A 10,854-nucleotide genomic window follows, 5' to 3' on the forward strand; every position below is an offset into this window, starting at 1 on the left:
GGAGCAGGCAGCTGACGGGCCCACCGTCCTGCTCTCGTTCCCGGGGTGGGCTGAGGGGGGTGAGACTCCGCCCCGCAGCAGGACACGGTGGGCCAAATCAGTTGCCTTGGAGAAGATGTGCTTTTTGAAGACCTGCTGGTATCGCATAAATATGGCACTTAAATACCCATTAATTACTCTATTGAGGGACTAATGAGTGATTAATAGCTTTGGCTATCTATTGTACTTTCATCTGCTCTGCCAACTCGGCGCCCAACAGTTCTGAGTAACTTGGAACAAGTCTCCCGAGCCCCAGATGTCCCCTCTCTGTCCCTCCAGACTCCGGCTCCAGAAGGGAGTCACTTTCTCCTCCCTCCCAAGGGAGCTCCCACAGCATCTGCCACCGACGGCTCTGCCATCGCCTCAGGAGGGCAGCTGGGGGCAGGGAGGGGAGCCCCCAAAAGAGGGGACGGAGAGGCCCCCTCAGCATCCACAGGAAGGCACTCCTTCCAGTCAACCCAGGACACCTTTGGGATGTGGGGATGGAGGCTAGGGACCTGGGCACCCAACCAGGATATACGGGGGCCTGGTTGGGGGTCCCAGATTCCACGATTTCAGCGACCCCCTCCTCACCTCCGTGAGTGAGCCAGCTCTCAGGTAAGGCCACCAAGGCTACCCTGAGCCTGAAGCAAGCAGCCCTCCCCCCGCCAGGACGGAGGTGGCTCCCGTGGGCCATTCCTACCACCTGCCACTCCAGGCTGCTGCTATTAAGCAAAATGGGGCCTCGGCTGCCTCTATCCCCAGGCTTCCCATTTGGTGCCAAATCCCAGCACGGGGAATTGAGAACTGCCAGCCGGGAGGGACCCCAGAGGCGCGGCTGCATAATGCTCTCATGGCTGCTGCACTGTACACGAAGGAAACAAACAGGCAGCCAGGGATAACCACCACCCCACCCCCACCCCCCACCGGGCATAACAGGAGAGCCGAAAATAGCTTTTTTTTTTTTTTTTTTTTTTTTTTTTTTTACCACGGGGATGATTCCAGGGTGGCTGAGCTAGGACCAGCCTCAGGGGAGGCAGGAGGCGAGCAGTGGGGGTGGGGAGAGAGAAGGCAGCCCCAGGAGGAGCCCTTCAGGAAAGGTCAGAGGTGTGCCAGGGATGGGCGGCCCAGACGCTCCCCGCCTCCCAAAGACAGGCTCCCCAGAGCTCCCAGGCCGGTGCGCACTCGAGGTCTGGCCAGAGGAATCGGGAGCCGGGCCGGGCCGGGAGGTGCTCAGCAAACACGGGGCGCCACCCAGCACACAGGGCAGCCGGGCAGCCGCTCCGAAGAGGTCTCTCCTCCGCCAGCACTCAGCGCCCCTCCCAGACCCAGCCTGGCGCGTTGCTATTTTTGCTTTCAACCCTTGTTTGGCATCCCCAGCGAACAGGCGGCCACTTCCCCTCCCTCCAGGAGAGCGGGTCATCGGGGAAGGAGAAATGCCTTCTCGCTGGCCTCCCCCCCACCCCCCGGGTCTGCAAATGCACGGGCTGCCCCCCCCCCAGAAGGTGATGCCAGACCCCCCCGCGCACCTTTCCCTCGCAGAGCGCCATCTGCGCCCTCGCCTGCTCCTCGGCCCTGGAGAACAACCTCACCGAGACGCCTGGAGAGACCTCGTGCCTCTCAGGAACTCCGGTTTCCAGATGCAAAGGCACCTGCTCCCTGCCTTCCCTGCACACACACATGGACCTCGCCCCCCACAGCCACAATTCACCAGCAGCGAGTTCACCCCGGGGCCTGAATTCACCCCACAGACAGGCCTGAGCCCCAGCCCCTACATGCCACTCCTGATAGATCCTCCCTTCCTCCAATTGATGGACAGACATAAAACCCCACCTGCGGCCAGACATACCTGATCTCTGAACCACCAATCAGCACCTACCAAATACCCTAAGCCCCCGATTCCTAAGTCCCTAGGTCCCTAATCACCAATCAGCGTGTGCTGAGTGCCCTAAGCCCCGTCCCCTGTCCTTGAAGGTGCTTGTACCCCGGCCCTTGCTCTCCTCCGCCCCTCTCTGTGGAAGCAGCTGGCAGGGGTACTCTTCCCTCCAATAAAGCCTGTGTGTGTCCTGCCATCCCGGTCTCTCTGGCTACCTTCTATTTAATCTATCATGATGGTGCCATGACCCTGATGTGGCCACATAGGCTCTCAGCCGGGCCCCGGCCTGAGCCAGGGCCCTATTCCCAAGGGAACCTCACAAATGCAGCCCCGGAGGGAGCCTGGAGGGAGCAGGGTGGGGCCCCACCTCAGGGACCAGCACCCACGCCCACCCGGAGCCACTGACTGGCAGCAGGCTCCCCACTCCCTCCCCCACCCCCCACCCCCCGCATATGACCTGCACGGGGGCTGGTGGCCACGCAGCTGCGCAGGCCTTCGCAGGCAGAGGGCCCTGGAGGTGGCATCCCCTCCCCTCCGGAGTGACTCACTAAGGCTCCCGTTCCTTTGTGAAATGGGGTGCAAGTTAGCATTTTCTTTCTCCTTAGGAAACAAGGATTTTAGAAGCAAGAGTGCAGAGAGATTTGAGAGAGTGGGTGGGGAGCTCAGATCTCGTTTGATTTCTACACTCACTTGTTACACATTGTCTCCTGCCACCTTCTCCCCCTAGCCCTTCCCCTGGGGACTGTGACACCCCTTCCAGGCGGCTCCTGAGGGAGATTTGGTGATGGGCAGGGGCCTGGGCCCAGGAGGAAGGTGCTCTGTATGCCCAAGCCTTCAGCCCCAAATTGCTCCCCATCTCCCACCATCGTCTGGGAGGCTCTTGTGGGGCTAGAGAGAGGAGGAGGTGAGGCCCCTGGAGGCGCAGGAAAGCCAGCAGGGAGGGAAACCAGAAAAGAAGGAACAGTTTATTAGAGCCAGAGCTGACTGAAAGCTCATTCAGGCTCCCCAACTCTTTCCCTTCCCTCCCCCTTTACAGATGAGAAAACCGAGGCCCAGAGGAGCAGCGCGAGGCCAGCCACCGACAGAGCGGCGTCTCCAGTGACAGAGCGGGGTCTCTTCTCTGTTGCACAATTTACTCCTTAGAAATGCTGACCCCAAGGGTAGATGAGACCTAAGTGCTGATTCCTGCTTTGCCTCTAACTTTGTGTGTGTGTGATTCCAGACCCAGACCCTTAACCTTTCTGGGCCTCAGTTTTCTGATCCATAAAATGGGAATACCATCTGCCCTACCTTGAGGAGCTGCTGTGGACCCAGTGGCCAGGAGAGCATGCTGAGGACTGCTGCCCAAAAAAAGATCCATATTGCTCTCAGGATGCTGATCCCTGCCCTGGCCCTCCCTCTCACAAGCCTGGATCCCAGAGAATTCCTGGGAGGTAGTTCGGCCCGACCAGGAAGTCCCTAGTCCTCCGAGCCTCGCTGGCCTCTGGGGGGGTCACACTCTTAGTCCTTGAGGACCCCAGAGGAGGACACTTTGCCTTGCTGGCCTCGGTCTCCCACCTGCATGATGACCAGGGGGACTGGAAGGCCTCTGGCCTCTTTCAGCCATGAGCTGTCACAGTGTACTAAGGCAGGGGAGAAAACCACACCTTCTGGCCAGTACAGCACAGACACGGCCCCAACCAGGGGCGTCTAGCCCTGTCTTCACTCTCTGTTTCCTCCACCGGATTCCCAGCCCACAGGCAGGCCACAAGGGCCTCACTCCATCGGGACAGGGGGTTCTGGGCGCAGGGCCACATGCTTGAAGTGGGGCTTTTGCTGGAGCTGCGCTGTCCTTGACTCATGCAATCACAGCACAGCCAGGGCTGAGGCCGCACAGGGTCTCCAGCAGGGGCCTGTTGTGGCCTGCGGTCTGCAGGAACAGGTGACTCAGCCAGGAACAGGCCTGCCCGGCTCCAGCACCCCCAGGTCTGCAGGGACAAGGGCTTCCTGGAGGCAGATTGTAGAGTGGGCTCGAGTCAGGATAGTGGCATCCAGCGTGGCCTCAGCCTTCCCCCTGGCACCTGAGCAGGGGAACTTATAATCTTGCAGAGCATGATGCCCTCCCCAAGATGCATCCCTAAGCAACCTTGACACCCTGGGCCTGAGAGGCCTGCCTCGGTCCCCTGGCACCTGCCCAGCGTCCTGAGCAGCCCAGTGCTGTTCCCTTTCCCAGCTTCCCCTGAGACCCTGGGCCTCTCCCCCTCCCCCAAACCAAGGTGCAGGGGGCCCAGGAGGAGCTCTGGCTTCGGGTGGTGAGAGGGCAGCTGACTCAGCGGGGCAAGGTCCAAACTGAGACCCCGGAAAGAGAGGTTTTAGGCCCAGCTCTGCCACCACCTTCCTCTGTGGCCCCCTGTTGACAAGGGTTTGGAAAATGAGCATCTGGACATGTCCTCCAGCTGTGCCAATGTAGGATCAGAATTTTTTTTTAACTGGATTACTCCAGCCGGCTGGCTCCACCCCTCAGAACAGAGGCCAGCACCTGGGAGCAAACTGGTTCCTCCAGCCTGGAAGGCCCAGCCCTGCCTCTCCCCGCGGTCCTGTCCCAGTTTGAGAGGTTCCAAGACCCTCTTGGCTGCCCCCACTATTCCTGCTTGGCCCTCTATTCCCACTTACCCTGCCCCTGGGCTGGCAGATACCCTGCCAGCCTGCTCAGGTGTAGAGGGAGGGCCCCAGGGGCACAGAGAGGAAGGGAGGGGCAGCGAGGCTGGCAGGAAGCAGAACAAACCTCTCCCAGCCTGGGAGAGCCTCTCCCCGCCCTCCCAGAAGCCTTCAGGTAGCAGCCAAAGGGACCTGTGGAAACACCCAAATCTCACTGCGTTGCTTCTGTCTTCGATGCTCCCAGAGTTCCTTTCAGCCACCTGCACCCCCGGAGGAACCCACCATCCGGACCAGACAGATTTCGGTACCCTGGGGCATCTCTGCCCCACACGTGCCATGCCTGCCCGGCAGCAGTGCCTCCACACTAACCTCTGCCCCATCCCCACCTCCTAGCCTTTGTTCAGGTCCCTCCGGAAGCCTGCCCCTCGTCACCTTCCTGTCCAACTGCTGCTGATCTTGGAGGCCCAGCTCCTAAGACATCCAGCCTCTCCACCCCAGGCCACCATTGGCCTCCTCTGTGCCTGCACTGCACTGAGGCCTGCCCGTAGGGACCTCTTACTGCAAGTCACCCTCTCCTAAATGGACCTCCTTCATCCTTCCCCACCACCCCTGGCCCCACCTCCCTACAGCAGCCTTTCATCCCTAAGGTGGGCCTCTCTCCCGCTTTGTCCCAAACCCAAGGACAAGGGCAAGGGCTTCGCTTCCCTCCCTTTTCCTCTCAAGACTGAGTGGGCACCGTATGATCCTGGTCCGTGTGACTGAAACCCCGCCCCAGAGATCCAGAGCTAGAAATAGCCCGTTTGGGATTCAACCTCCATGACTGACCCAGTCCTGTCTGGGACCTGAGTCTCTTGTCCCCGGGACCTCCAGGCACATGGCAGTGCCTTCACTGCCCCCCTTCAGCTCCAGTCTGGCACAGGTGACACGGCCATGGCTGGCTGCTCAGGCGGTGCCCGGTGCGTCTGAGGATGCCCCTCACCAGGCTACCTTGCAATGGCCCTGGTGTCATGCCCTGGGATGGCCCTGAGGCCCAAACCCCTCCTTCTTTCCTCGGGAGGTGGTCCCTGGCTGGTTTTTAGAGGCAGCACCTCACAAGTCATGACGGTCCCCCTCCCTACAGGCCAGTGCCCACGGCCTTCGCCCTGGCCCTGCCCTTCAGCCTCCCTGGGTTCTCCTGGCATCTGTCCCCAGAGCGAAGGTCTGACCACTTCTGACCATCACTCTGTCCCTGCGAGGAAGAGGGTGCTGCACAGCCATCCCTCTCTGTGTTACATCCCCTCCTTGGCCGTAACCTGAGGGACTTGAGCTCCAGCCTCCAGGGACTCGCTCTGTTCTAACGCTCACCAGTCTCCTCTCGGGGACGCTGCCAGTGGGAGAGAGGTCACCCCGAACACGCACGGCAGTGGGGTTAGGAGCCTAAAGAAGAGGGTTATTTGCAAACTGCAGAGTGGCCTGGCAGAGCCGAGGAAAGGAGCGATCCCGTTTGGCCGGGGTCAGGCCCACGAGGCTGCTCGGGGTGGCAGCTGGCATGACAGTTCGATCCACAGAGGAGGGGAATGTGTGCCGCCCCGAGGGAAAGGGCCAAGCGTGAAATTGCAGCACGAGAGACAAGCTGCTTGATGCTCAGAGCAGGGCCATTTTTCCCACCTGTCACTGGGACACATTCCCACGGATTCTCTGCTGAGGGACCAGAGGACCCGCAGGCCAAGGCCAAGGGACTGAGACGGCACCCTCCTTCCAAGAGGGGTGACCTATCCGGACGCCGATGGAGACATCCCACCACTTAGACTCCTGAGAGTCCCATGGGGCTGGTCTTAGCCCAGGCTCTATGCAGACACTCCGGGCCGCCTCGAACGAAGGAGCCATTTCTCTGAGTGTCTGTTGCCAGATGTTTCTGAGAGGGGAGAGTAACATTTCCTGTTACACCGCCTGGTGCGCAGGACAAGCACCACATATTAGCAGCTATTGTGATGGCAGTGCCCAGGCAGGTGATCTGTGCCCAGGGGCGGGCACTTACGTGCACACACATGCCCACACAGAGCAGAGGCGGGAGGCGGACACACACCCTGTCTTGTGCCCTTTGGGAGGAGTGAAGTTGGGTAAGGACCCAGCTCAGTGGGGGAAGGAGAGAGAGAGAGAACCTTTTCCAGCCCCAATGGTGTCATCTCACTGTGCCTCCCCCAGGGGGGAGGAGGTAGGGAAGTGAGAAAGGGAGTGTTTAAATGTGCTCCCTTATTGTGTGTCTCACACAACCTGCCCCACCCCAACAGGACTCCTGGGGGACAGAATTGGGAATCTAGTCTCAGGCGGCTAAATCCTACACCCCGGTGGTATTCAGGGGAGATGCAAACCCAGCCCAGGGTCTGTGGCAGCTTTTGCGGGGTGCAGTGGATGTACGCACAGCCCGGTGGTAGGCACGCTGAGTATGTACACACACGAACTCACACATTCACGCATTCCATCACTTTCATCACTTACGGGCAGGGCTGTGGGGTTTGTGCCAGGCCAATGCCTAGTCCCAGGGGATGGCATGGCATGGCACCTACCAACGTCACAGGTTGGCTATGAGTTCATGGCAGATCTATTCCCACATACCAGCCTCACCAGCCAGCTCTGCTGAGGCCCGGCTTGCTGGCCACACACACAGTACAGCCAGCCTTTTGGGCTTTCTTCCACCCGGGCCTCCCAGGGCACCAGCGGGGAGTGTGCATGGGGGCAGAGTCTGGTCCTCCTCCCATCCCCAGCGCCAGCGCAGGACCTGGCACACAGCAGATGTTGGTGAATGAACGTCTGTCTGAATGAGTGAACGAATGACTACCGCCCACTTCCCCGCACCGCAGGCTACACCGCTCGCTCGAGTTGGAGGGAGGGCAGCGCCCCGCAGGACCCCAGAAGAGGTGGTACCCTCAGACCTGCGCACCTGAGGCTCTCTCTGCCTCCCCTGGTTCGGGTCCTGTGGGGGGAGGGGGCGGGACGGTCCCTAGGATGGGGCGTGGGGCAACCCTCCTGGCCAGGAAGGAACCTTGCTCTCCTGCCTGAGCTGGGGGCGGGGGACTGTCTCGTCCTGGATAGAGCGAGTGGCAGGACGTGGGGGGCGCCCCGGTTTGGGGAGCATGGGATGGAGCAGCGGCCGCGGGACAGCCCCCCAGCCCCCGCGCCCGGGCTGGCCCTATCTCCAGAAGGCGGTCAGGGCGCCCCCAGCCTGGCTGGACAGGGCGCAGCAGCCCCGGCCCCTCACAGCGGGGCCGTGGCCAGGGGGACGCGGTGTCCCGCGAGGTGACTGTGGACGCAGGAAGGACGCGGGGCGCGCCGAGCCCCTTCTGCACGCGCCGGGGTCCGGCCTCGCCGCCGCCCCCCGCGCCCTCGGGGGCCAACGCCCACCTGCGCGAGCAAGCGGTTCACCTGGCCCCGCAGCCCCCCTCCCTTCGGGCCGCGGGGTCCCTCCCCCGAGCCACGGCCCTGCCCCCGGCGCCCGCCCTCACCTGCACGGCCCGCCTGGGCCATGTCCCGGCGGCGGGCTCCGCCGAGCTGCCCGACTCCTCGCGGCTCCCGGGCTGCGCCCCCGGCTCCGAGCCGCCTCCGGCCCGAGCGGACTCCGAGCGCCGCGCCCCGCGCCCCCACCCCGCGCGCTCCGCGGCCGCCACCGCAGCCGCCGCCGCCCGCTCCCGCCCGCTCCTTAAAGGCGCCGAGCGGCCGCCGCGCCGGCCCCCCGCCGCCCGCCGGGGAGGGACCAGCGAGCGAGCGCCCTGCCCGCCCCCGCGGGCCCGCACCGCCCGGCCGCAGCCGCTCCAGCCCGCGCCGCTCCGGTGCAGAGACGCACAGAGACCGCGCGAGAGACACGAGATACTGCGGACCAGACAGAGACCACCGGGACGGGGACGGGGACGGGGAGATACCTCCCTGGGGCCGAGCCACAGCGGCGAGAGGAATTCAGGGAGAAAAAAATCAGAGACTAGAAGCGCACCGGAGAGTGACTGAGGCAGCAGAGACCAGGAGAAAGGAAGGAAGAAGGCAGGGGCACTGGGCGGCTCCCAGGAAGCCAAGAAGGAGGTGGCTCCAGAGATCAGAGACAAGGGGCCACCTTCAGCAGCTCCTTTCAGGACTCTGGCCATCTCTAGGGCCCCACCCACCTAGTCTCCGAGGGGAAGAGGCTCCTGATGCCCTAAACTGTACTGGCACACGCTCAGCACATGCAAATCCCCGGCGACCCCACCCAGGCTGGAGAGGAGCTTGCAGAGGCCAGTCGCCCAGCTGTGAGCAGTACCCCCTCCAGCTCCCGCACCTGGGGGGCAGGCGTTTTGGTGGACAGGCCTGGCGGAGACCCGGGAGTTTTGGGTTGTGGCTTCTGCAGCCGGGTTATCCACCGTCCTACCCCAACAGGGGTTAGGAGGCGGCCAGCTGTTCTGGAGGGACCTGGGTGGTAGCCAGGGGAGGCCCCAGGGGAAAGAAGTGTCCTCTCTGGGCCAGGCCAGACCAGGTCTGTGGGTCCAACAGATGTCTGACCACCCCCCAGGCCAGAGGCCTGGCTCCCCGCTGCTGGAGAGGGACAGGGAGTAGCTAACTCTCCCAATGATTTTCCTCTGCAGGAGAAGATGCCCTCCTCCTTCTTCTAAGGGTCTGGGGAACGGTCCACCTACAGCCAAAACCAGTTTGGCTCGTGGATAGAGCGTCGGTCTGCGGACTGAAGGGTCCCAGGTTCGATTCCGGTCAAGGGCATGTATATTGGTTGCGGGCACATCTTCAGTGGGAGATGTGTAGGAGGTGGCTGATCAATGTTTCTCACTCATCGATGTTTCTGGCTCTCTATCCCTCTCCCTTCCTCTCTGTAAAAAAAAAAAAAAAAAAAAAAAAAAAAAGAAAGAAAAAAAGAAAGAAAAAAAAGAAAAAGGAAAATCAATAAAATATATTAAAAAGAAAGCCCAGTTACAACCTGCAGCCAGTCCCCCCACCCACCCTGTCCCACCCCCAGCCTGCCAGGGAAAAGGCTCATCACATCATTCCATCCTTGGGCTAGCCAGGGGTTCCCTCCGCCCCTCTATGGAAACTGGGTACAACGTGGGGCAGAAAGAAGCCTCGATGGGCATTTAGTCCAGCACCCCCTCTAGGGCTCTGGCTCCGCCCACAGAATCCCCTCCGAGTGGTCCTTCAGCTCTTGGCTGAGTACATTGAAAGACATAGCTCTTCCATCTCGGGTGTGCTGACTCTGAGGATGCTGTCCCTCATTTGAGTCCAATTCTGTGTCTTTCATGACCCACCTGTGAGTCCTTCTGATGCCTCACCCCGCAAAGCCACAGCTCCCCCGGCCCTGTCCAAAAGCCCTCAGTGGCTTCACGAGCCACCCTGGTGTGCAGAGACTGTCTCGGTTGTAGGTGTGCCGAGGCTGTCCCGGTTGTAGGTGTGCAGAGGCTGTCCCGGTTGTAGGTGTGCCGAGGCTGTCCCGGTTGTAGGTGTGCAGAGGCTGTCCCGGTTGTAGGTGTGCAGAGGCTGTCCCGGTTGTAGGTGTGCAGAGGCTGTCCTGGATGTAGCACTGAAAGTCCCACATCCCGGGAAGCCCTTCAGTCCCAAGGATTCTGGATCCCAGAACCCGACGGCAGGGCTGCCTCCAGCAGACAGAATGTCAGCAGCTCCGAGGCCGGGAGCCAGGGCTGCTCCCCAGTGTGAGCCGGGGTGAGGAGCGATGAGAACCGCCACGGATAGCTATTGGACAGGCAGGGTGCTCCGGTGCTCTCTGAGGTCGACGGTATCACCCCCAGTTTACACGTAAGGAAATGGACGCTGAGGAGGTTTGGTGCCCATCGTCACACAGGATTCGATTTCAGGCCTGTGTTCTGTCCTGCCCTCACCCCTCCCTGCAGGTGGGGCACAGTCAGAGGCCTGGCCGCTTGGATAACGTCCAGGTTTGGCCACCTGGTCTGTGGGTGTGAGTGGTCACAAAGGAGCAATATACCTGCTTCCCAGGCAACACGCCTGGATCTGAGCAGCTCCCCTGAGCCCTTGGCTCAAGGCAGCAACAGTGACCACTGTCTGGCAGGGCCCTCTGCACGTGTGTGTGTGTGTGTGTGTGTGTGAGAGAGAGAGAGAGAGAGAGAGAGAGACAGAGACAGAGAGAGACAGAGAGAGACAGAGAGAGAAAGGGATATTGAGAGAGAACACATCTTGCTCAGGGAAGATGCACCTTCCTCACCATAGAGCCCAGTCACCCCAAAGCCCTGGGAGAGGGTGGTGGAGCAGCTGAGGGAGGTGCCGAGTTGATGGGAGTCATCCAGCCAGAACCCCCTCTACACCCACGTTTCTCAGATGGGAAGACAATGGGCCAGAGGTGG

At 61.5% G+C, this 10,854-nt stretch overlaps 1 protein-coding gene across 4 annotated transcripts in view; it reads right to left on the bottom strand.

The window, feature by feature from the left end:
* Nucleotides 1–8,189, bottom strand: part of PITPNM3 (PITPNM family member 3) — an 89,944-nt gene extending 81,755 nt beyond the window's left edge. For 2 of the 4 annotated variants that reach the window (XR_006742543.1, XM_045586648.1), the window contains exon 1: nt 8,014–8,189. Coding sequence is in view for 3 of the 4 variants with exons in the window: in XM_045586648.1 (XP_045442604.1) it covers nt 8,014–8,035 (22 nt within the window). In the remaining variant the exon portion in view is untranslated. The remainder of the gene's footprint in view (nt 1–8,013) is intronic. The other 2 variants (XM_045586649.1, XM_036451937.2) reach the window with 2 other exon arrangements.
* Between the last annotated feature and the right edge of the window lie 2,665 nt (nt 8,190–10,854).

The sequence above is a fragment of the Pipistrellus kuhlii genome, unplaced genomic scaffold (assembly GCF_014108245.1).
Source record: "Pipistrellus kuhlii isolate mPipKuh1 unplaced genomic scaffold, mPipKuh1.p scaffold_m20_p_23, whole genome shotgun sequence".
In the NCBI taxonomy this organism is placed as follows: domain Eukaryota; kingdom Metazoa; phylum Chordata; class Mammalia; order Chiroptera; family Vespertilionidae; genus Pipistrellus; species Pipistrellus kuhlii.